Here is a 27,114-nt window from a genome sequence, read left to right on the forward strand (position 1 = left end):
TTTTTTTTTTTTTTTTTTTTTTTTGTAGAGTCGAGTTCTCTCTTTGTTGCCCTGGCTGGTTGCAAACTCTTACCTCAAGTGATTCTCGGTCTCCCAAAGGGCTGGAATTACAAATGTGAGCCACCACACTTGACTGAGAGGTGCCATTATTATACCCATGAGAAAAAGGAAGCTAGCCAAAGTTAAGGAATTCATCTGTGGGCAGGGCACAGAGCTACAGAGAAATTGAGCCAGGATTTAATCCTAGAATGCCTGTGTACAGAGCCCAGCTTTATTTTATTTTTTATTTTTTAATGTTACTAATGACCTACATACTGTATTCATCAGACTCCACTCTAGAATATCAGAATTTGTGATTTCCATGGTCTGCTTTAAAAGTGGTTGTGCTTGTCCTTGGAATGTTTGTCATCTCCACCTGAAGAGTTGTTTCTGGAAATAGAAGTTCACATTGATCTCAATCAGATCACCAGTTCGAATTTCTTCCTGATCGGTGCCATTGATATAGTCTTGACTCACCAGCGAAGCAAAGCAAACCTCAAAAGATGACTCCAACTCATCCACCAAGGTGCTGCTAGAAGGTCTCGGGGCGCCCGGCGCTGCCTGAAGAAGCGAAGCCTGGCCCGGGCGTCTCAGCGGAGGCTGCGGGGGCCCCGGCGGCTGCCCAGAGAACATACCTCCCAGCGGAGCCGCCATGTCTGGAATCAGAGCCCAGCTTTATAATCTTTATTCTCTGCAAGTCCACTGGTGGAGATCAAGTTTTGATCTCCTAAGCCCATGTCCTTATTTACTGGTTGTAAATTTTTCAAATACAGAAAAGTATGAAAACGAACACCAAAACATGCAAGCAAATGTTAATGTTTTTACGTATTTCACCTAGATTTTTTCTATGCACATTTTAACATAGTTGAAACCATATTGTGCATATAATTTTGCATCCTATGCTTTTTTATTTGTGTTGTAATATAAGAATTCTTCTATGTTAACAAAATACTTCCAAATTGGAATACAATTTTTTGAAAATTAGAGTAAAAAGAACGCATAACATAAAATGCACCATCTAAACCCTATACTTTACATTATTTTAAATGGTTTTAAAATATGTCATTAAACAAACACAACACATTCCTCCACTGCTGGGAAGTTGGAGTGTCATATTTTTCCCTGTTATCAATGACCCTGCAATTAACTTGTAAATAAGTATTTGTTCACATTTCAACTTCTTTCCTTCAGATGGAGTCCTAAAAGTGAAATTACCAGGTCAAAGCATGTGAATATTTTAAAGCTTTTGATATATATTACCAAATTACTTTGCCTTCCTTTTTTTATTAAATAAGAGCAGCTTTATTTCTTTTTTCTTTTATTTTTTTATTTTTTTTGAGTTGTAGTCTCAGAGACTCACCCTGTCGCCAGGCTGGAGGGCAGTGGTATGCTCACAGCCACTACAGTCTCGAACTGCTGGGCTCACGTGATCCTTCCGTCTCAGCCAAGTTGCCTAGGCTGGTCTTGACTCCCTGGACTCAGGCAATCCTCTTGCTTTGGCCTCCCAAAGTGCTGGGATTATAGGCTTAAGCCACCGTGTCCGGCCTGCCTTCCTTCTTTCACCATATACAATGCCCATCTCACTGCAGTGTCGCTAATACAGCAGACCTATAAAATAGAAGTATGTTAGTCTCAATTTTGGTGGAAGTACCCTGAGTGAGATGTGAGACTGGTTTTGTGACCTTTGCTGACCACTCACCTCTAGCCAATAAAAGGATTGAAGAGGCTGAGATGAATTACAAAATTAGAAGAAGATTTTGGAGACAGTTTTTGATGTATTATGGGTTCCACTTACCCTCAAGAAGGATGGGTGGACTGTGCCCCATCTGACCTCAATCCTAGACAAAAGGGCTTTAATAAAACCACTTGGAAAGTTTGCTATATGAACTCTGTAGTTTGGAGACATATTGGACCGTTTTAAAATTCATACCTGGAAATCTAAAGGTCTTGACTAGTTACTGGAAGGGTAAATTTTACAAATATTGAAATTTAGGCTTAGAAACTTTAAGGAACTTGGCCAAGGACATCTACAAATAAGGGATGGAGTTACAATGGAAACCCAGACCTGATACAGAGTTTGCATGTTTGCTCATTGCTTTCTCTGACCTGTGAAATCTTTATTTTCATTGCTATATATTTATCCTTACTTTGACCTGAATTGTTTATCTTCCAACTTGGAAACCTTTGGCAGGAGACTTCACCAATACAGTCGCAACCTCCTACCAGTTTCCTCAAAACCATTTACGAGATCAGCTACTTGTATATAGGATTGATCTAAGTTTTCTTCTCAAAATCTTGTTTGTTAAATAATCCCTAAGTAAAAAAATAAAGACACCAATTATACTGGATTCAAGTCTACTCTAATGACCTCATCTTAACTAATTACATCTCAATAACCTTATTTCAAAAGGAGGTCACATTCTGAGGTTCTGGGATTCAGAACTTCAACACATGAATTTTGGGGGACACAATTCAATCAATGACACTTTATAGGTCTTTTTTAGAAAAAAATCTTGGGGCTGGACTCAGTGGCTCAGCCTGTAATGCCAGCACTTTGGGAGGCTGAAGTGAGTGGATTGACTGAACCCGTGGGTTTGAGACCAGCCTGGGCAACTTGGCAAGATCTCATCTCTACAATAAATCAAAAAATAGCCGGGCCTGGTAATGTGTGCCTATAGTTCCAGCTACTTGGCAGGCTGAGGTGGAAGGATCGTTGGAGCACAGTTGGTCAATGTTGGGGTGACCATGAGCATGCCACTGCACTCCAACTCACTGGGCAACAGAATGAGTTTTTTTTGGGGGGGAGGGGTCAGAGTCTCACTCTGTAGCCCAGAGCAAAGACTTTAAGACCCAATGGAAAAGAAGACTTCACTCAATCTAAGTGATCTCTGACTTTCCATTGCATATTTTTGTTTCATTGGTTTTTATTTTAATTATTTGGCTGTATGTAATGTCCTCCGATTGACTGTAAGTTCCTTAGGGCAAGAAGCAAATCGTATATGCATGTATTATTTGGGTCCCCTTGCACTAAAAAAAATGGAAACTGAGTCAAGAGCTTTGTGTGCAGGTCGTTTGATTGGAAAAGCAATCTCAGGGCTCAAGAGTGAAAGAACTGAGAAGAATGAAACAAGAAAGAATGGAAAATCAATCCAAGAGTGAGTTATTTAATTGTGGGCAATAAAGCTCACTGTCATTAGGGACTGTGTGAAAAATAACATAGACTAGGCCTCATTTTTTTCCTCCCGAGAGTAGAAGAGTATTTAATTAATGACTCCCATCCTATAGTGATCAACGATCACCTCATTAGATATTCCTGTTGCTTCCAGGTTTGTGCATGTATCAGAATGGTTGAATAGGCTTCCCATGCAGTAGTATCGGTGAAGACATGGAGCATAAGGTGAAACGTACATGGTGCAGTTATGACAAGTGCTTGTCAGGGTACACCTGCCTAGAGGTGGCAGCCAGAGTAAAAAGGTAGACTGAGGAGATGTTTGCTGCATATGAAAAATATCAGATCTAGTCCATTCCTTGTACTGCCCCTATCTGATCATGCTCTGTTTTAATATCCTCCAAAGAGAGGACTGTCATGTATAGATGCACTACATATTGACTATATTCCTGCTTCTGATCAAAAGTGCAAAGACTTTTGTGCATGTTAGTTCATACAACTAGAACCCCAGTCACAGAAAACTATTCTCAGAATTTCCATCTGAACTGAAGTGGAATACACTCTTGGTTTGGGTTCCTCCAAAATCAGACTCAAGACAAGTATTCAACTGCAAGTAGTTTATTTCAGAAGTCATTCCAGAAAACACTCACAGAGGAATGGGTAAATGAGAAAAAAAATAGAAAGGAAGCCAAGACAATATTTTATCATGCCATTTCTACTGTGGACAACCAAAATTTTATCCTACTGGGGAACTCAGAGAGAGTGTAAAGTACACCCAGCTTTCTCTCAAAAAATGGGTGAGAAAGTTGGGGTATTTATCCATCAATTCTCTTTCTGACACCGGGTGAGAGCTGCTTCCAAGAACAACTTTCTGGCACTTCTGACTTGCCCTTTGTGTGGGTGTCATGACCAGAAAAGTATCTTCCAGGCATAGAGTGTCCAGCACTAGCAATGAGCAGCCTTCTACATGTAGAGGCAAAGGCTGAGTGTGAATGGGGAGGGCATCGGCTGCTGTAGAAATCTCTTCTAGAAACCAGCTATAGGCATAAAATCATAGAGTTTTCTAACATTGACCCTGGTGCACAGAAACATACATCACTGAAGACAACCAAGTGCTTCTCTTGATTTTATAATAAATTCAGTGAATTCAATTATAGCAAAGATATAGGTGAATCCCTCAAGTGTCAGAAATTAACCAACTGTGTAAATCAAAATTATATTATTTCATTAATTTTTATTACCTCATATAAATTATGAACTTGGGCCTGGAAGTACACATTTTAATCTACATCATAAACTCAAAATTGTGTTTAGATTTGTGTTGATGCAAAATAAGGTCATTGTTGGAACTTCCCAGGACGGCAACATTGACAAGATGAATATTTTTAGCTCTGTGTGTGATCTATTTTTTTTGCTTGCTCCATCAACTTAATGTTAATGGCTGCTCTTAGGTTAGCCCAAAAAAGTCCATGCTTACTCTTCTCTTTGGGCCATTCCAAATAAGTCCTTCGGACCATGAGAGTTTTGAGCTTGTGATAGCTGCTAGGGATAGAGTACTGTGGAATAGGCTCCAGCAAGATCAAGATTAAGTTATTAGATCCTTCATGGAAGAGGTTGTGGTGGGCAAAGTAGAGTTCATAGTGGCACCACTCACTCTGAACAAAGTTGGGAGACAGAACAAAGATGGACTTGTAACTCTTCTCAATGCAGTTGATGATGTTTTCCACAATGCTCTTGCCAGGAACAAAGTTTCTCTCATGGAGACAAATCTGTATATTTTCTTTTTCTAGGTTTGGTAGTAATTCATTCTTCACCCAGTTAGAATCGTGCCCACTATATGAAACAAAAGCATGAAACTGGAGAGTTTTTTGGAGTTCCTCTAAGGGTGTGTTCCTGGCCTGGCTCCGGGTCTGGGTCCACTGGTTCGCCATCCTGAGATACCAGGGCAGATCCAGGTAGATGCAGAGGAAAGTCACGGTCACAGCCAACACCAGCACGATGGCCCCAATGGTGGTGATCAGCAGAGCTGTGTTGCAGGACAATTGCGACACATGAAAGTCCTTGAGTGGGGTTCCCTTGTAGCTTTCAGGGTAATCACACTTATAAGAATCAGGCCAGCCCTCTAGCACTTCACTTGATACCTGGCCTAGATTTTTGACAAATTCTCTTAGCTCGCAGGTGCATTGGAATGGATTGTTCCCTGCTTTTATGGACCTAATCTTTTGGCAGCTCTGGAAGAAATCCACTGATGGGTGGGAAACGGAATTATGATCAATGATCAGCACCAAAAGGCTGCTCAAAGTGCCACACCCAGGAAGGTCGGTTAAAGAATTGAAAGCAACATTGAGTTCTTGCAAAGCCTCCAGACAGGTGATACCCTTGGGAATGCTGCTTATTCTGTTTTTGTGAAGATCAAGTACCTTGATCCTGGGAGGTAAACACCTGAAAACAGAGTCGGTGAGTATATTTGAAGACATATTTAATCTCAACAAACTTTTAGTCCAAGAGCAATTTCTTCCATTTTCATTATACCTTACAGAATTCTGGCTAATATCCAGCTGTTGGAGAGACTTCATTTCTTTGGTCATAGTAACTATTTTTGCAAGTTCTTTTAATTGATTCCTTTGTAAAGTAAGTGTCTCCAAATCAGTCAAGCTTCCACAACTTTCAAAAACTGTGTCTGTTAAGAGATTATTGGAAAGATCCAGATACAGGAATGGGCTAATTTGGGATGGGCAAAGCATGTGGATCATGCGTGTGCCAGACACTGTGAAATATTCGATGTTCATATTAGAAAAGATTTTATAAATATGACTCTGCGGAAAACTGAACACATCACTGACAACTTGGTGTATAGACAAGGCCTTTATGGACGTGCCACTATAATTAAAATCTCCGGAGTTCAGTTGACCCTGTAGTTTCACATTTGAAATCGAGAAATACTCAATGGTTGTATTCCAAACCAACTGGAGGATCCCAATGAAGGAATTCCAAGTTGTTTCGATATTGTTTAAAGTAAGATTTGTTAACCTTGGATTCATCTGAAGTTTTGTCAGAGCATTTGGGAAATAAGAACATTCATTATCATCTAGCACACATTTGATATTAGACAACTCTAGACTTACTACACTCCTAACTGACAGGTCCAAGATAAAATGGAATTCCTTTTTTGTGGGGAAAACAATGTGCAGACTCTCTGTGTTGAAGTCTTGAAGGCTCTGGGGGTCTTCTTTTCCCCCATAAAAGTCTCCTAAGACCAGCAAAACCTTACTGATATTCAAATGAGCAATGGGTAACACCCTAGATTTTTCTAACTGTGTGGCACTCAACCCCAGAAATTTTAGTTGAGACATATTGCCAAACTCTTGGCATATGGGCAGGGCATCAAATGCATTAAATGAGAGGTCCAAGTGCTTGAAATTCACAGTAGAGTAGCAAGAAATTTTGCCTAACTCATTGTGGGACAAATCCAAGTATTCCAATTTCTGGTTGAATTTGAAAACACTGATATTGAGATGCTGAATTCTGTTATAAGAAAGTATCAAAGTCCTCAGCTTTGCCAGTGATGAGATGTCAGAAGTTTGAAGCTCAGATATAGAATTTTGTGATGTATTTAAGATTGTTGTTTGCAAGGGCAGGTCTTTGGGAACATTGGTAAGACCTCTATTTGACCTGTCAACTAAAAATTCACTTTCATAAGATAATTGGGCTCTGATCTCAAGTATCAATGTGAAGATAATAATAAAATGGAAGATGTTAGTCATTATGTAGCACTAAAGGTGGAAGCTATTCTTCAGAGCATCTTGATACAGATACAGATTCTAAAAAAAAAAAAGATTATGTTAAATTAGGCATGGCTGACATTAAACATTTTTTATTCAAGATTCATAAAATGAAAGCTATATTCATTTGGATTGCACAGTCAGGGAAATATACATATTGATAAATGATTATGCTAGCTTTAATCAAATGAGTTTTAATATGGGTGGTGTAATAGGTTGAAGAGTGGCAAAAGTTATGTCTACATCTCAACCATATTTTAACCCCCAGAGACTATAAATGTTACCTTATTTGGAAAAAGGATCTTTGCAGAGATGATAAAATATACTGAAATGGGACGATCATCCTGAATTATTCGGGTGGTCTCTAAAGTCAATGATTTAGAGAAAGGCACAGGAATACATGACAGAGACAAAAGAAGAGACAACAGAGACACAGAGAAGAAGACCATATGAGGGCAAAAGCAAAGTCTGGAGTGATGCAGTCCCAAGATGGCAACCAATAGCCATCAGAATCTGGACGAGGCCCTGGAGTGACCCAGCAGCCCTGCTGACAACTTGAATTTGGACTTCTGGTCTCCAGAACTGTGAGGCAATTCATTTATGTTGTTTTAAGTTAACAAATTTATGGTAATTTGCACAGTCACAGAAAACTAACACAGATAGTTCATGGAAAATCCTCTGGTCCCAACCCTTCTAAGATCATCTAGAACTCTGGCTCAGATTCACCTGGTGGGCTTTCACCCTTTGACATGTATCTATGTCCCCAGGACTTCCTTGACAGTTCTCCCATGTGGTGAAATTGGGACTGTTCTGGCATTATCTTTCATTACCTATATGTGATTTGGTTCTATTAGTCTTTCAAAAGGTAATTAGATCACAATAACAGGTCTCTCAGAAAATTCATCCATTCATTCATCCATCCATCCATTTACTTATTCAACCAATATTGATTGATCACCTGTCAGACATGTTTAAGGAACTGGAGAGAGACCAATGAACGAGATAAAGTCCTAATTTTCAAGGAGCTTATAACCTAATGGAGATATAGAAAATAAATAAATGACTTAACTCAATTTCATGTAGTGACAAGTGCTATACAGAAAAAATAAAGCAGAGTAAATTATAGGTATGGGATGGTGCTTGATGGTGGCTATTTTTGAGTGATTAGTTAGAAAGACATTTTTGAGATGACAGTATGGTAAAACATCAGAGTGAAGTGAATGAGTAACCTAGGGGAAAATCTGGGGAAAGAGCATTTCCACCAAAGGAAAAGGCAAGTACAAAGGTCCTGAGATGGACTTGAGTTTGGCTTGTCTGAGGGAGAATGAGGAGGTCACTGTTAGCATGGAGTGAGCAAAGGTGAGAGGAGACAGGGCCAAGATCACAGAGGGCTTTGTAGATCATTGCAAGGAGCTGGGACTCTACTCCAAGAATGATGAAGGGTGGTGAACACCAGTAGGTTTTGAGAATGAGGATTGTTTATTCTTCTCTCTTATTCAGAATACTTTTTTCATTCATTTATCAGGTATGTATTTATTCCCTGTTTAGTGCTAGGCATTGTTCTAGGTTGCGCTATTGCACTAGTATTCAAACCATTCTAGCTCAGACACTATTATATGGTCACCATTCCAGGGGCACATGAGAGCAGAGGGGGCTGTGTTGGATTGAACCCTAGAGAGTGTGCACTCCTCACCCCAGAGACCCTAATAGCTGGGGCTGCACAGCTACCCAGCTCTCTCAAGGAACTTATTCAGAACTCCCTGGATCTGTCAGACAAGCAAGCCATCGGTATCAGGGTACCGCCAAATATCTCTTCACATGTTCCCCTCCCATATCTCCACAGGCATCGAAGGACATAAATAATGTAACTTCTAGAAACAACCCCTGTTTACAAGTTAGTTATGCAAACTTAAATGTTTTAGAACCTTCCTTGAACTTACCCTTTCATAGAGACGCCCAATGATATCTTGGTCATTCTGATTTCTTCTAACAGAGAAGAGGAGCTGGTAACCTCTCTTAGCATTCATGAAGACCCTGAGCAAGGAAAATGATGCAGACATTAAAGTTTATGCTATAAGTCAAGGTGCTATTTTCATGGCACTGATTGTATTTGGCTGAAGAACCCAAAAATTTTCTAATTTTTTTCTTCATATATATATATCTTTTTAAAATTTACTTATTTATTATAAAGATGTGGGGTACAATTCAGGGTTAGATATATAAACATTGATCATGTGGGTACCCTTGTTGATGAGGTATACCTCTCCTTCCCTTAGCAGTTTCCCTCAACTGCCAGTCCCACCACCACCCAATTTTCTAATTTTTTATCTCCAGCTTCCTGAAAGAGATACTCACACAAGGAGTGACACTTAAATGGATATTATAGCTTGAATGTTTGTAACCCCCCAAATTCATATGTTGAAATCTCAACCCCCAACGTAATGGAATTAGGAGGGAGATCTTTGAAAAGTAATTAAGTCATGAGGGTAAAGTCACCATGAGTGGGACTAGAGCCCTTATAAAAAGAGCCGTAGAAAGGTCTCTGGCCCACTTTCTGCCATGTAAACATATAAGAAGGTGGTGATCTGCAACCCAGAAGAAGGTCCTCACCAGAACCCAACCATACTACCACCCTGATCTTGGACTTCCAGTCTCCAAAACTGTAAAAAAATAAATTTCTATTGTTTACTAACAACCCAGCTGATGATATTGTGTTATGGCAGCCCCCAAAGACTAAGACAATGGGAATGAAAATGATACCCAATTACTGCCTGGTATTTCAAAACAGAACTATCTATTTCAAGCTGGGTCAAAGTAAAAGTGGTTTGGGCTTAAGGTCCTACTTATTCCTATGCCTGAATCCAAATCAGGGGCTTTTCCACCTCCTCGCCAACTCCATAGTTCAAGGGAGCAGTGATCAACACTGTCAGGCATGGTGTGCAGAAAGTGACCAGAAGGACAAGGCATAAAAGTGACTGCTTAGCTCACAGAGCTCACCACAAGCAAGGTGAAAGTTGTCCTTGTTCCCTTAACAACAGCAACCACCACAAGAGATTTGAATGTATAAAAGTGTGGGTCCCCAAGCATTTAATGAAAGCACAACCCCAGCTTTTTTTGTTTTGTTTTGTTTTGAGTCGGAGTCTCACTCTGTCACCCAGACTGGAGTGCAGTGGTCGCTCCCGGCCACTGCAGCCTCGACCTGCTGGGCTCCGGGGATCCTTCCGCCTCCGCCTTCCAAGTAGCTGGAACCACAGGTGTGTGCTACCACGCCCGGCTTATTTTTTTATTTATTGTAGAGATGAGGTCTCGCCAAGTTGCCCAGGCGGGTCTCGAACCCGCGGGCTCAGGCAATCCACTCACCTCAGCCTCCCAAAGCGCCGGATTACAGGCTGAGCCACCGAGCCCTGCTTGTTTCGTTTTGTTTTGTTTTGAGTTGAAGTCTCACTCCATTGCCCAGGCTAGAGTGCAGAGGCACACTCACAGTCACCCCAAAGTGGACCTGCTGGGTTCTGGTGATCCTTCTGCTTCAGCCTTTCATGCAGCCAGAACTATAAGCGTGAGCTACCACACTCGGCATTTTATTATTTCATTTCATTTCATTTCATTGAGATGAGGTCTCACAAGTCACCCGGGCTGATCTCGAACCTGTGGACTCAGACAATACACTCACCTCGGCCTCCCAAAGTGCTGAATTACAGGCTGAGCCACCAAGCCCGGCCTCCCCAGTTTTATATCTAGCTAAATTAATTAGCTCAAAGATCTTCTATCTGTTCAACCTCCCTTTGCCCTTTCATTTAAAGTCATTAATTTCAACCGGGCTCAGTGGCTCAGCCAGGAGTGGCCACTGCATTCCAGTCTGGGCGACAGAGTGAGACTCCAACTCTAAATAAATAAATAAATTCATTAATTTCAAGAACTCAATTTATAAGGTCATTTTTATTTCTTTAATTAAGAAATCAAAATATTGTACATAGGAAGAACTGATTTTTTAGGTATTCATAGGATCTTTAAATTTTATATATCAAACTTACTAAATCAATGAAGGTCTATGGCTCAGTTCCCCAGACCAAAGCATTGTTTATCAAAATCTTAATGACCATCATTAAAGCTTATCTATATTAGAACTTCAAAACTATTTTACTACCAAATAAAATCATTATTTGCTAAATTGAACAGAAAAAGTATACTTTAATTCAAAAGTACAAAATACTTTTTTAGGTGTGTTTCTTTTCCTTTTCATCATAATAGCTTTAGTCTTCCATTATATGATACAGTGAATCAATACCTTTGAATTGCCGTGGTTTGGAGACTTTAGGGGCACCAAATCAGGGCTTTGATTGGTCCAGTAAATTCAGTCCTGCAAATATTTATTAAGAGTCATCTGTGTACCAGATTAACTATTAACCACAGGTTGAGAGGATTAGGACCAGTTCAAGAACTTTCCTGCCTATGTGATTTTGTGAACTTTTGCTTTTTGTTTGTTATAAAGATACATTCTCTTCCAAGTCTTCTGACCAACTGGGGTGTAGCCTGGGAAACATTTTCAAAAGCTGTAATTCCACTTGACTTTTAGCTCCCGGGAACAGTGTCTGTGGTCTAAGAAAACAGAAAGAATGGCTAGTGGGAAAGGCGCAGAGAAGAACTAAAAGAAACCTGCCTATAAAAGCAGAGGAGTTGAACAGCTGCAGTGTCTCTAGGAATAATGGACTTGTATCTTATTTTCCTGAACACCCTCACTGAGAAGAGAACATGGAGAGAGAGAGAGAAGGTGAAGACAGATGCCTTCTGAAACCCAACTAGCAGCTGCTCTGGAAGAAAACCAGAAGATGTTTGTGACCCAAATATTTGTCTCCCAACTCACAAGTATCTCTTGAAAGCAAATGATGCATGAGGTATCATTCCAGAAACAAACTTTCTCTGATTGAGGACTAACAGCTGATAACCAAATACTAATACAAACCACATAGCAACTATGTACATATCAGAAACACAGTCACAGAGATTTTTGAGATTTTTATATCCAACAACTAGTTATTCGATTATTTTCTTTTACAGAATAAAATAAGATGCTGCTTACCAAGACAGCCGGCTCGCCTGGTCCGTTTGGCAGTCTGTAGGAAATTCAAGCACTTCCTTGAACACTTGTTTCATTGCTAACCACATTTAGCGTTGAAAACAAACCAGAAAGGCTCTTTTATGCCACCTACCGAATTCCATTGGAAGTACATTACATAGTTAAATGTAAACTTATTTTCCCCTATTCATCTATAGAATAGGGTCCGTGAGTTAACTGATAGGCCCGTAGTAAAATAGAATCATGTCTGTATTTCACTGTAGTCAGTTCGCGATTGTCTACACTGATGATATAAAGGAATGGAGTTCATAATCTGCAGATCACAATTGACTGAATTCAAAATGCTTACTGTTGTGGCTGTGATGGCAGATTTGGAAGTGTGGGTCTGGGTGTGTTTCAGCTGTTTTGCTTTCTTTTTCCCTCTTGCCTTTTGATCAGTCCACTTTATAAATGACTTAAATCCAACAAGGTGGTTCACACCTGTAATCTCAGCACTTTGGGAGGCCAAGGCAGAAAAACTGCCTGGGCAACATAGCAAGACCTCATCTCTACAAAAAACAAAATAAAATAAATATATAAAAGTGACTGAGAGTGGAAAGAGGGAGGGGTCAAGATCAAAGTTTTACTAAAATGCATTTATAAAGAAGGAAAATAATTTAAGCACCAATTATAGAATGGATGCTAATCATGTCTTTTCTGACAAATTGGTTTTTAGAGAGAATTTGGTGCTGACATTTTTTCCCACTGATATTCTCAAACTTTCTTCAAAACATGATTTTTTTTTTTTTTTTGAGTTGGAGTCTCACTCCGTCACCCAGGTTGAAGAGCAGTGGCACGCTCAAGGCCATCCCAGTGTCAACCTGCTGGGCTCAGGCGATCCTTTCCACTCAGTCTTCCAAGTAGCTGGAGCTATAGGCATGCGCCACCATGCCCGGCTAGTTTTTTGATTTATTGTAGAGATGAGGTCTCGCCAAGTTGCCCAGGCTGGTCTCCAACCCATGGGCTCAGGCAATCCTCTCACCTCAGCCTCCCAAAGTGCTGGGATTACAAGCTTGAGCCACCACATCCGATCCAAAACATGATTTTTAAAAATCCTATACGAAAAGCATGTGAGGGATCTTTTTTCTCAGATAAGATCCAAGTACTTTCCTAGGGTTAGTTGTCAGCATGTTCAAGAAAGTCATTCTGATAGCGCCACTCTTGTCTTTTAGAAAAACAACAGCAATAATAAATAACAAAACAACAAATGTTCACACTAAGCTAAGGAATACCAACTGACAAGTTCTCTCTGAACTTGTCCTCAGCCTAGAATCACATGGTGTTCAGTTACAAACTGGATGTTGGAAAGAAAAACTCTTTTCCTTCCTTCCCCTCACAATTCTGTCCTGTAATCAACTTTTTTTTTTTTTAAACTATACAGAGAACAAGGTCAACTTCCCTAAACTAAGAACTTTGGGATTCTGACTTGCAACAGTCTCAATGTCTCCTTCTACTTCCCTCACCTCAGAATTTGTATAGTACAGGAAATATGTCTCTAAATATATTTCTGAAACAGAAAGAATGAAACCATCCATCTACTACTTCCTCTCTGAACCTCATAAGTGGACTTGAGGGGGTTCTTCAACTGAGAGCTTAACTCCTAGCCCCCAAAGGCATTGACTTTGTGAATCCAGGCCTAGGGAGTCATGCCCAGGGACAGGTAGTCTGCAAGGCAGTAAGTGAAGCCCCTTAGTACCCTGAGTCCTGTGTTTCCCTATGAAACATCCACACCACCCTGAGTGCCCCCTTTCCTCTTTTCTTTCTCTCTGCTGTCCAGTGGGTCTCTATGAAGCAAACACACACTTGTAATCCTGTACACTATGCATCAATACAGCCACACCTCCCAAGGAAAACTTTAATTCTTGGAGAATAGGGTTTATTTTTATATTTTAAATATATTTTATTAACTTAATAGATTCAAAATACTATTTCACATGCAACCAATATAAAATATTTTAATAAAATAGTATATATATTTTTTCATTCTAAGTCTTCAAAATGTGTGTTGTATAATTACAGCACATCTCAGTTGGGCTACCCATGTTTCAGGTCTCAGCGGTCACATGTGGCTAGTGGCTACCATACTGGGCAACACAAGTCTTTTTTTTTTTTTTTTTTTTTTGAGTTGGAGTCTCACTCTGTCACCCAGACTGGAGTGCAGTGGCCGCTCCCGGTCACTGCAGCCTCGAACTACTGGGCTCTGGAGATACTTCCACCTCAGCCTTCCGAGTAGCCAGAATTACAGGCATGCGCTACCATGCCTGGCTGATTTTTTGATTTACTGTAGAGATGAGGTCTCACTGCCCAGGCGGGTCTCGAACCCACGGGATCCACTCACCTCAGCCTCCCAAAGACGTGGAATTACAGGCTGAGCCACCGAGCCCGGCTCAACACAAGTCTTAATAGAGTTATCACAGCCATGCGAATAAGCACAAGCCCAAGTTCAGTTAACAGCAACCCACAGAGCTAATTCAAAATAAAAATTTCAGGCTGGGTCCAGTGGCTCACGTCTATAATTCCAGCACTTTGGGAGGCTGAGTTGGGAGGATTGCTTGAGGCCAGGATTTGAGATCAACCTGGGCAACAGAGCAAGATGCCATCTCTACAAAATAAAAAATATATATAAATATTTTTAAATAAGACAGGCATAGTGGTGCATGCCTGTGGTCTTAGCTATTCAGGAAGTTGAAGTGGAAGGATCACTGGAGCCTAGGAGTTTGAGGTTGCAGTGAGCCGTGATCAGAGCACTGCACTCTAGCCTGGGCAGCAGAGCGACACCTTGTCTCTAAACAAAGATTTCAGATCTTAATCCTCTAGACAACCCTGTACTTATCTCCATAGCCATTTATCTGCCCACTCCTGTACTCCTGTATGTACATTTTTTTTGAGATCCAGGGCAGTATAAATATGCCATCAATTAAATGTGATCTGTAGTTAGCTTTTTTTCAAACTAAGCTTTATTGAGTTATAATTCATATACCATAAAAATGTCCCCATTTAAAGTGTACAATGCCTCTCGGTATGTAGACACTGTTGTGCAGCCATCAACAAATCAATTTAGAACACTTTATTTCCCTAAAGAGAAGCTCAACAGCCCTTCACCATGCCTGTCCAGACCCCTATGCATCCCAGTCCTGGGCAACCACTTATCTACTCTATGGATTACTAATCTCTATAGATTTGTCTATTCTCGATCTTTCATATAAATGGAATCATATTCTGGGCACAGTGACACACACCTGTAATCCTAGCATTTTGGGAGGCCGAGGCAAGTGGATTGCCTGAGCCTGCTGGTTTGAGACCAACTCGGGCAACTTGGCAAGACCTCGTCTCTGCAATAAATAAAAAATTAGCTGGACGTGGTAGCACATGCCTGTAGTTCTGGCTACTGGAAATCTGAGGTGGAAGGATTGTTAGAGCCTAGTAGGTCGATGCTGGGGTGGCCGTGAGCTTGCCACTGCACTCCAGCCTGGGCAACAGAGTGAGACTCCAACTTCCAACTCAAAAAAAAAAAAACAGATTCCGCCAACTGGCCACAAGAAAGAGCGGTACACTTTGGGAGGCTGAGATGAGAGGATTGCCTGAGCCCAGGAGTTCAAGACCATCCTGGGCAACTTGACAAGATGTCGTCTTTACAATAAATCAAAAAATTAGCTGGGCATAGTGGCGCACATCTGTAATTCCAGCTACTTGGAAGGCTGAAGAAGAACGATCACCTGAGCCCAGCAGGTCAAGGTTGCAGTGGCTATGAGCGTGCCACTGCACTCCAGCCTGGGTGACAGTGAGACTCCGATTTAAAAAAAAATGAAATCATACAATATGTAGCCCTTTGTGACTGGCTTCTTTCACTTAACATGTTTTCATGTTGTAGATTGAATCCATATTTCATTTTTTTGTTGTCAAATAGTTTTCCATTGTATGTACATAGCACATTTTGTTTATCCATGCATCAGTTAATAGACGTTATGACTCTTATGAATAATGCTGCCATGAACATTCAAGCACAAGTTTTTGAGTGGTTACTCTTGGTTACATATTTAGGAATGGAATCGCTGCATAATATTGGTAACTCTACATTTAGCATTTAGCCTCTACATTGAGGAACTGCAAGACTGTTTGAAAGCAGCCATACCATTAATTCCATGAAAGGGTCATATATGCAAAATAACCCCCAAATATCGAAGGAGCAGAGAAACCAAAGGACAAAGCAGACAAATCCAGTTTGTCAGTTAAGGTTGACTTATTAGGGAACTTATGGGCAGAAGGGTGGTCTTGAGTGGCAGCAAGATGAGAAGATTTCTGCACCATTACTCTCCAAAACCAAGACTTACATACCATAGGGGTAAAGGGTACATGATCTATGGAGACCGAAATAACCTCCAGAACAGGCAAGAATGTTATGTGTGTCATAGCCTATATAATGTGTGCAGTGACATCAAGGTTGGTTTGATTTAAAGGCAGAATTCATAGTGAGTGCATGTTCTTATACTAAGGATGATAAATGAAGTAGAAATCAGGAGGCATTCCTGAACTGGGGTTAATCAGACGTCAACAAGGCAGATCAGCATCCAAGATAGAGTCACTGTTGTTTTCACACCATTTACATTCTCACCAGCAGAATAAGAGGATTCTAATTTCTCCATATTCTTGCCAACAGTTAGTATCTGACTTCTATTATAGCCCCCCTACTGGGTATGAAATGGCCTCTCATTGTAATTTTGATTTGAATTTCCCTTATAATTAATGATGTTGAGCATATTTTCATGAGTGTATTGACCATCTGTTATCTTTTTGGAGAAATGTGTTTTCAAAGTCTTTGCCAGTTCCTTAATGGGTTTATTTGCCTTTTTAATTATCGAATTGTAAGAGTTCTTTACATATTCTAGAGACAAATTTCTTATCAGACATGATTTGCAGAAACATTGTTCATTTGGGGGGTAGCCTTTTCCCTCTCTTGTGGTTTCTTTTGAAGCACAAATATTTTAATTTTGATGATATCATCTTTTGTTGCTGTCATTTATATTTTTGGTGTCATAGTTAAGAAACCAATGACAAATCCAACGTCGTGAAGATTTATGCCTATCTTTTCTTCTGAAAGTTTTAACTCTGACATTTAGGTTTTGTATTCATAGTGAGTGGATTTTTGTATTTGTATGAGGTAGGGAACAAGCTTTATTTAATTTATTTATTTTTGCATCTGGATACCCAGTTGTCCCAGACATTTGTTGAAAAATCTACTTTTCCCCACTGAATAGTCTTAGTGCTTTTATTGAAAGTCAATTATCTGTAGATATAGGGGCTTATTTCTAGACTCTAAATTCTATTCCATTGATTGATTTGTCTGTTCTTATGCCAGATAACATTGTCTTGTTACTGTAGCCTTGTGGCAAGTTTTGAAATCACAATGTGAGTTCTCTAACTGGTCTTTCTCAAGATCGTTTTGGTCTTTCTGGGTCCCTTCCATTTCCATATGAATTTCAGGATCAGTTTTCCAATTTCTGCAAAGAAGCCAACTGATATTTTGACAGGAATTGTGTTGATTCTAGAGGTCACTTTGGGGAGTATTGCCACCTCGACAATATTCAGTCTTATGATCCATGGTCATGGGATGTCCTTTTGTTAAATTTGTTTTTAAGTATTTCTTGATGCTCTTGTAAACGACATTGTTTTCTAATTTTTAAATTTGTTTTGTTCACTATACTATATAAAAATATTAATGATTTTTGTATATTGGTGTGTATCTTACAACCTTGTTGAACTTGTTTATTGGTTCTAATAGTTTTTAGCAGTGCTTTGACCTAAATGTCCCTATTCCTCCAAAATGCATATGTTGAAACCCTAACCCTCAATGTGATAGTATCAAAAGGTGGGGGCCTTGGGAGGTAATTAAGTCTTGAGGGTGGCACCTCCTGAATGGCATTAGTGCTCCCTGTAAAAGAGACCCCAACGAACTCTCTACTCTTCTTTCTGCCATGTGAGAGAGCAACAGGCAGCACTCAGCAACCCAGAAGAGGGCCCTCTCTAGAAGCTGACCGTGCTGGCACTCTGATCTCAGACTTCTAGACTTCAGAACTGTGAGAAATAAATTTCTGTTGTTTATAAGCCACCCGGGCTAGAGTACTTTGTTAAAACAACCCAAACTGATCAAGACAAAGTGGAATCCTAAGCATTTTCTATAAACAAGATCATGGCATCAGCAAATAGAGGCAGTTGTCCTTCTTTCTTTCCAATATGGATTCCTAATTGTCCTGGCTAGTACCTCCAGGACAACGTTGAACATAAGTGGAGAGAGCATGCATAATCAACATTTGTACACCTAATCCTGAATTGTACCCCACATCTTTAAAATAAATTAAAAAAATAAGTGGTGAGAACAGACATCCTTGTGTTGTTCTTGATGTTAGAGGAAAAACTTTAAGTATATATATCACGATAAAGTATGATATTCGCTGTGAGTTTTTTCATCATGTTGAGAAACTTCCCTTTTTTTTTTAAAATGAATTGGAGTTTCACTCCGTCACCCTGCTGGAGTGCAGTGGCATGAGCACAGTTCACTGCAGCCTCGACCTCCTGGGCTCAGGTAATCCTTCTTCCTCAGTCTCCCAAGTAATTGGGACTACAGGCATGTGCCACCCTACTTAGCTAACTTTTTGGAGTGACAAGGTCTCACTGTGCTGCCCAGGCTGGTCTCAAACTCCTGGCCTCAAGCAATCCTCCTGACCCAGCCTCCCAAGGTGCTGGGATTACAGACATGAACCACTGTGCCTGGATGCAAGTTTGTGTTAAAACTTTCATGAGGGTTTTTATCATGAAGGAGCAGAGAGTATGGTTTCTTAATCAATAAGGAAGAAAATGAATGCTCTGGGCTCATTGTTTGTGAGGTGTCTCTTCCAGTGGGGTTACCATGCATGTCAATGGACAGAGTAGCAATAGTCTTCTCCTTCCTCTTTTCCCCCTTCTTCCCACACAATCCCACAATTCCTCTCACCCACCTGACTTTAGAACATCAAATTATACCTCTCAATCCCTGAGTGGGGTTGAGAAATGATGCCACTTGGACATTTGCCTTTTAATGAATCCTCTCTTAACTACCTAAAGTTTTCCAGTCAAAGTTTTAAAATCACCACTGTTATGTCAGTACCTGAGTACATCGTAGCCCAAGACCAGTCATCTCCAGTTGTCTGACTAAAGGAAGGTTTGCTCTTTTGGTTTCACAGAATGCCAACAAGCCCCTTTGTACATAGTTTTGGTCGGAATTTTTTATTATTGCTTTAGGATAAGTTTCTGGAAAGGAATGATGTGGCTAAAGAACATGGTTAAGTTATGTTATGTTATGTATCACCCAAGTGCTCTCCATCAAGTTTGTTTCAACTGCCCTCCAAGGATGTGTTGGAGTATATATTCCACACATTCTCCACAAAAATAGAATTTTAGAGATCTGTAAACTTGATAGATGTAGAGTGACATCTCAATATCACTGCATTTTTATTTTCTTTTAAAAATAAATGTCACTGAAGTTTTTGTTTATTGGCAATTTGTATCTCTTTAATCAATTACCTGTTCACGTTATTTGCCTATTTTTATATCAGGGTTATGGTTTTACTATTTAATTGCATACTCTCTCTCTCTCCTCCCGTCCCCCCTCTCAAAGCTATGGCCTCACTCTGTTACCCAGGCTAAAGTGCAGGGGCTCAATCGTGGCTCACGGCAGCCTTAAACTCCTGGGCTCTAGTGATTTTCCTGCCTCAGCCACATGAATAGCTAAGACTACAGTTGCAAGTCATCATGCCCAGCTAATTTTTATTTTATTTTACTTTACTTTATTTTGTAGAGATGAAGCCTAACTATGTTGCCTAGACTGGTCTCGAATTCCTGAACTCAAGTGATCCTCCTGCCTTGGCCTCCCAAAGTGCTGGGATTACAGGCATGAGCCACCATGCCTGGCCCATATTTTTTTCTATGTTACTGACATTGAGTTTTGGTCAAACTTTTTGCAAACATCTTCCCCATTGTTTACCTTTTCATGTTGTGATCCTTTGAGCAAAAGCAAAAATTCATTTTTATATAAATGCTTCCCTTTTCTATGCTATTACTGTCACTTAGCTGTGTGCTGGTAAGCCAGGTTCAAAAAAGTTCTATTATGCAGCATTTGCTAATATCTGCAGTGTAAATATTCCCACCAGTGCTGATTTCCTGCTTCCAACGAACCTACTTGCAAAATTCCTGAATATGTAAGAATTGTCTTTCACAAGTCTGAATGAATCAGCTTCAGCACAGTACTGCCACATTGCTTTTAGAGTTCAAAAGTTCTTCTCCAAAACAAGATTAAATGTATATATGCATGCTTTCTTCTCAAGCCTAATCATTCAGTTATTTTAATTTTTATTATCCAATGAATACAAGTTTACTGAAGAAGAATCATGAAATATAAATACATTAAAAGAAAAATTGTAATCAACAATAATCTCAACAAATAGAGATACACCAATATTTTTTGTGGCAACTATGCAGTTACTTTTCTCTATATATGAACATACTTTGGTCTCTTGATGCTTACTGCCAAATTGCTATTCAAAGAGTTAGTAACAACTTGCCTACTTACACATGTGCAAACCATGTACACATACACACACTCATGAATAACATCATACTGTGTATATTGTTTTGTAATCTGATTTTCTTAACCCATAATATATCATAACTATCTTTTCATGTCAATAAATAGCCCTCCACAATTTGTTTATCATTGGCTGAATAATAATCCATTTTATTTATAATGTATTATTTAATATTTTAATTTACAAAGTATTTAAACAATCTATTGTTGGGCATTTAAGTTGTTCACAGTCTTTGCAGTTATAAACCATTCAACAAATAAGCAGCAGCATTTCTTTGGGATGTGTATGGGTAGGATACACATCCTTTGAGAGGCCAAGGTGGAAGGACTACTTGAGGCCAGGAGTTTGAGACCAGCCTAGACAACATAGTAAGACCCCATCTCTTAGAATATATCTCATGAAGTAAACTCTTCAAACCAATGGACACATACCCATACCATTATTCTTTGCCTTTTTTCTATATTATTCTTTTATTACCCTATTACTATGGATAATATATATTTTTGTGGATTATTTTATCCAAATTTAAGATAGGTTTTTCTTAGGTTGCTTATTTGTCATGTCATTCAGTTGCCTACCAAGAATTTTGGTTTCCCTTTCCATTAGTTGGTTCTACATATTATGTAATAAATAGGGTATTGACTAGAATTTTCCTAGAACTTTGGTCCAAAATCAAGGATGAGTGGATGTTATATAGCCCACATTCTAAAGAAAGCCGCCAACAATTGGAGCACTTTCCCCAAGACATACTAACTATCTGGTGAATTGGATCTCACATCTGCACCACCACCCCACACTACATTTCCCAGGCCATCTAAGAATGGGAAGGGCAGAGAGAGTGTCAGCAGCATGGGATACCAGTGTTTATCATGTTAGCTTGCATCCCTTTTTCCCTAGGGGAGAGGTGACATCTCCTTCTCAAGCCAAGTGAAGAGGGAGCACTAGTAGGACACAACGCCAGGAGACCAGGCATCTCTTTCCTCGGGAAGATACTCACTTCGATGCAGCAATGTGCAGGATCAACCTCTAAGGTGGTTCTCCTTCACCCTCTCCGAGCAGTCTCAGAGAACATTGCACATACCCTCTAGAATTCAGGAATGCAACTTAATAGAGAGACTGCTGTCTACTCTCCTGGAGATTTCTATTGGAATAACCCCTGCCAAGAGGCAATTAGAGACTGCTGTGTCATAAACTTGGAAAGGGGGTTATATCTCTATCTCAGCTTACCTTGGGCTACAGAACTCAGACAAGGTACAGGAGAGCTTCATTAATTCCTATGACTCCACGCAGGAGTGAATGGAGGCCCAAAGAGAAGATGAGAGCTATGGGAAACAGAGCAAGGAGGCCTGTCTGAATCTTTGAATGATTTTGTGGAGTAGAGACAGCTACCTATACTAGGTTTCCTGACTATACTTGACCTATTATCTAAGAAAGAAATAAACATCTGTCTTATTAAGCATTTGAGGTCTCTGTGTCCTACAGCTTAATCAACACAAATATAGACAAGGAGATCTGCCTTCCTACACCTCATCCTTGGTCTAGACCTGGGAGAAAGAGAGGGAGGAAGACTGTCTCCTGGGGAAACCACACCCACACCCCATAGGCCAAGGATGGGCGATTAGCCTAACCTAAGATATGGGGAAAGCTTTAGATGGAATCAGAGATTAAAATTTTTAAGTTAGATTACAGAATTAATTCCTCCAAAGGACTGGAGACATAGGACATCTGCTTGAGATGTCACTGTGGGGTGAGAAGGGGGGAATTTCGGAATCCAGTTAATGGAACACCCAGAGAAAAAGAAAAACGACTTAGAATTTAGCCTTGACTATGTTGTGATTAGTAATAATGGAACTGTAATTAAAAACCCTCAGAAAGTCCCTGTGGTTTTAGAAATCCCCTCAGGACTTTACAGCCTGGTGTTTAGTCTCATTTTTTTTTTTTAAGTTGGAGTCTCACTCTGTTGCCTAGACTGGAGTGCAGTGGCCGCTTCCAGTCACTGCAGCCTCGACCTGCTGGGCTCCGGCGATCCTTCCACCTCAGCCTTCCAAGTAGCTGGAACTACAGGTGCGCACTACCATGCCCAACTAATTTTTGATTTATTGTAGAGATGAGGTCTCGCCAAGTTGCCCAGGCGGGTCTTGAACCCGCGGACTCAGGCAATCCACTCACCTCAGCCTCCCAAGGTGTGGGATTACAGGCTGAGCCACCGAGCCCAGCTAGTCTCATTCTTTTCTCATTCATTTGGTCTCCAGAAATCTTCAGAAGTACAGACATGCTTTCTCCTTTCCCGGGATTGTTTTTTGTGTTCTGGTTCTCTTTAAAACTCACACAGTTTCCCCATTTATGTCCCAGACCTCCATCCACCATCTCCTTCTTATTCTCTCACACCCATCCCTTCCACCCTCTTTGCCTGTCACTCTTGTTCTTGTACCTCTCCACAAGATAGCATTTCTTCTCTTCTGCCACACTCAGCATGATGCCTTCAGAGACAACCATGCCAACTCCAGAGTAGTAGGTTGAATAGTGTCCCTCACTCACCCTCCAAAAATGCATGTCCCTGTGGAACCTCAGAATATGGCCTCATTGGAAAAGAGTCTTTGCAGATACAATTAAGGTAAGGGTCAAGATGTGATGCCACTGGATTAAGGAGGCCCCCTAAATCCAACTAGAAAAAAAAGACAGGGACTCAGAGGAGAGCACCCTGTGAAGACAGAGGCATAAATTAAGTGATGCAGTTATAAAGTAAGTAATACCAAAGATTGCCAGCAACCACCAGAACTAGGAGAAAGGCAGGGGATGATTTCTCCCTCAGAGCCTCCGGAAGGAACCAACCCTGCCAACACCTTGATTTCCAACTTCTGCCCTCTTGACTGTGAGAAATCAATTTCTATTATTCTAAGCTATCCAGTTACTGGTAATCTGTTATGGCAGCCCTAGGAAACTAACACACCCAGCATAGCTGCCAATTGGATGCTCTCTTTGCTCATGGTTCCCTTGCACTTCCAACTTTGTAGCCATCATGCCCTCTCCTTGGAAGGGCCTTCCCAGCTATGTGCCCAGGACCCTCATGCTGCTGCAGGGTTGCCCAAAAAGCTTTCACCAGGGTTCATTCTAGCAGCCCTCCCTGATCAATATCTAAGTTTCTCACTCCTTTTGCTATGATCTGAATGTTTGTGTTCCCTCAAAATTCATATGTTGAAATTCTAACCCCCTAGTCAGCACTTCAACTCCACAGATCCTGAATCCACAAATTCAAAGATTGAAAAATGTTCGATCAATAAATAAATGAATAACAATACAAAAATAAAAAGTACTACAAATTTTAAATATGATAAACAACTATTTACATGGCATTTATATTGTCTGAGGTATTTTAGGGAAAGTAGAGACGATGTGCTGAGGTTACATGCAAACACTATGCCAGTTGACACAAGAGACTTGAGCATTCTCAGATTTTGGTATCCATGGGGCCCTGGACACCAATCCTCCTTGAATAATAAGCGATGACGGTATTGAGAGTGGGGGCCCTTGAGAGGTGATCAGAGGTCATGAGTGTGGAGCCTCCATGAATGGATTCTAGCTCCTTAACCGCTTTCCCTACATGAAAACACAGTGAGAAGACAAGCTGTCTGTGAACCAAGAGGTGGGCCCTTACCAGACCCAAACCTGCCCACACCTTGATATTGGATTTCCTGGCCTCTAGAACTGTGACCAATACATTTCTGTTGTTTTTAAGTCACTTGGTTTATGATACAGTCATGTGTCACATAATGACATTTTAGTCAATGACATATCACATATATGATAGTGGTCTTATAAGATTATAATAGAACTAAAAAATTCCTATTATCTAGTGATGTGTTAGCATAACATATTTCTCCTGTACTTGTGGTGATGCTAGTGTAAACAAACCTACTGCACTGCTAGTCACATAAAATTATGGCACATACAATCATGTACCGTACACAACACTTGACAATAAATTACTATGTTACTAGTTTAAGTATTTACTATGCTTCATTTTTCATTGCTATTTTAGAATACATTCCAACTTTTAAAAAAAAAACTAAGTGTGAAACAGCCTTAGGCAAGTCCTCCAGAATGTATTCCAGAAGAAGACATTGTTATCACAGGAGATGACATCTCCATGCGTGCTATTGTTCTGAAGGCCTTCCAGTAGGACAAGGTGTGGAGGTGGAAGACAGTAATATTGATTATACTGATCTTGTTTAGGCCTAGGCCCATGTGTATGGTTATGTCTTCGTTTTTTGTTTTTTTTTTTGAGAAAGCAGGATTTATTGAGGACAGAAAAAGCTCCAACAGTGGGAGGGGATCCGAGGGGGTTGCCTATGTCTTAGTTTTTAACAAATATGTTTAAAAAGTAAAAACTTAAAAATAAATACATTTTAAAATAGGGAGAAATATTACAGAATAAGACACACAAAAAAGAAAATGTTTTTGTATGGCTATACAATGTCTTTGTGTTTTAAGCTAGATATCATTACAAGAATAAAAATTTTTTTAAAGTTTGAAAGTATATATGGTAGGCCGGGTTCAGTGGCTCAGCCTGTAATCCCAGCACTTTGGGAGGCTGAGGTGAGTAGATTGCCTGAGCCCGCGGGTTCAAGACCAGCCGGGCAACTTGGTGAGACCTCGTCTCTACAGTAAATAAAAAAGTAGCCGGGCGTAGTAGTGCCCACCTGTAGTTCTGGCTAGTTGGAAGGCTGAGGCGGAAAGATCATCAGAGCCCAGCAGGTCGATGCTGGGGTGGCGGTGAGCATGACATTGCACTCCAGCCTGGGCGATGGAATGAGACTCCAACTCAAAAATAAAAAGTATATATGGCAAACAAACAAACAAAACTACTATAAGTCAGGGTTCATTTATTATCGAAGAAAGAAAAAAATGTATAGCTTTAGCATAGCCTAAGTGTACAGTGTGTATAAAGTTCACAGTAATGCTCTAGGCCTTCTTATCACTCACATACTGACTCAGAGCAACTTCCAAGCCTACAGATTTCATCCATGATAAGTGCCCCACATAGGTGTACCATTGTTTATCTTTTATGCCATGTTTTTGCGGTACCTTTTCTATGTTTAGATACACAAATATTTCCCATTGTGTTACAATTGCCTGCAGTATTCAGTTCAGGCACATGCTGTGCAGGTGTGAACCCTAACAGCAATAGGTTGTATCATATGCCTAGGTGCATAGCGGGCTGTACCATATGGATTTGAGTAAATACACTCTCTGACATTTACACAATGACAAAATCACTGGGGGGGTCTCCACACCCAGGTTCCTCCAATTCTCTTCTCTCACCCAAATGGAACAGGCAAGGGGCAAAGGAATCCACACTCATCTTTCTTAGAGATGTGGACGAGAGTGGCATGTCGGTTCCAGTTACATTCCATTGTGAGGAACTTAGTCACATGTTCACATCAAGCTGCAAGGGAAGCTGGGAAATGTAGACTCCAGATGGGTTGTCAGGTGCCCTTATAAAACTTGAGCATACTAGGACTAAATAAGGGGAGATTGGATACTGATGACAACTAACGATCTCAGTCACAATATTTTTCTTTTCTTTTCTTTTCTTTTTTTTTTTTTGTCAGAATCTCACTCTGTTGCCCAGGCTGGAATGCAGTAACATACTCACAGCCACTGCAGTCTCAACCTCCTGGGCTCAGGTAATCTTTCCACCTCAGCTTTCCAAGTAACTGGAACTACAGGTACATGCCACCACACCTGGATAATTTTTGTTTGTTTGTTTGTTTTTTGAGTTGGAGTCTCACTCTGTCGCCCAGACTGGAGTGCAGTGGCCGCTCCCAGCCACCGCAGCCTCGACCTGCTGGGCTCCGGTGATCCTTCCGCCTCAGCCTTCCAAGTAGCTGGAATTACAGGCATGTACTACCACGCCCGGCTGATTTTTTGATTTATTGTAGAGATGAGGTCTCGCTGTCCAGGCGGGATAATTTTTTATCTATTGCAGAGACAAGATCTTGCCAAGTTGCTTAGGCTGGTCCTGAACTCCTGGTCTCAGGCAATCCTCTTGCTGCTGCCTCCCAAAGTACCAAGATTACAGGCATGAACCACTGCACCCAGCCCACAATATTTTTCAAATTATCTACATAGCCACCTGCTATGGACTGAATTGTGTTCCATTCTCCCTCAAATTCGTATGTTGAAGCCCTAACCCCCAGTAGCTTAGAATGTGACTATATTTGGAGATAGGACCGTGAAAGAGGCAAGTAAAGTTAAGTGTAATTGTTACAGTAAGCTAGGGTTAATTTGTTGTTGAACAAAGAACCAAATTCTAATCCAATATGGCTGGTGTCCTTATAAGAAGAGAAGAAGCCGGGCTCGGTGGCTCAGCCTGTAATCCCGCGCCTTTGG

At 40.5% G+C, this 27,114-nt stretch overlaps 1 protein-coding gene across 3 annotated transcripts; it reads right to left on the minus strand.

Annotated features, from left to right (window-relative positions):
• Nucleotides 1-3,810: 3,810 nt before the first annotated feature.
• On the minus strand, nucleotides 3,811-12,114 carry TLR1 (toll like receptor 1). Of its 3 annotated transcripts, none has more exons than XM_008053017.2 (3): nucleotides 12,068-12,106; nucleotides 8,931-9,024; nucleotides 3,811-7,029 (listed from the first exon to the last, which is right to left on the minus strand). In XM_008053017.2, exon 3 carries the CDS (start codon nucleotides 6,970-6,972, stop codon nucleotides 4,594-4,596), a length of 2,379 nt encoding a protein of 792 aa, XP_008051208.1. In that variant the 5' UTR covers nucleotides 6,973-7,029; nucleotides 8,931-9,024; nucleotides 12,068-12,106; the 3' UTR covers nucleotides 3,811-4,593. The 3 variants fall into 3 exon arrangements, with proteins under 3 accessions (XP_008051208.1, XP_008051215.1, XP_021565427.1); XM_008053024.2 differs by lacking the exon at nucleotides 12,068-12,106 and adding an exon at nucleotides 11,644-11,713; XM_021709752.1 differs by lacking the exon at nucleotides 8,931-9,024 and having other exon boundaries at nucleotides 12,068-12,114.
• Between the last annotated feature and the right edge of the window lie 15,000 nt (nucleotides 12,115-27,114).

The sequence above is a fragment of the Carlito syrichta genome, unplaced genomic scaffold (genome assembly GCF_000164805.1).
Source record: "Carlito syrichta isolate Samal-C Ts95f unplaced genomic scaffold, Tarsius_syrichta-2.0.1 Scaffold73072, whole genome shotgun sequence".
NCBI lineage: Eukaryota > Metazoa > Chordata > Mammalia > Primates > Tarsiidae > Carlito > Carlito syrichta.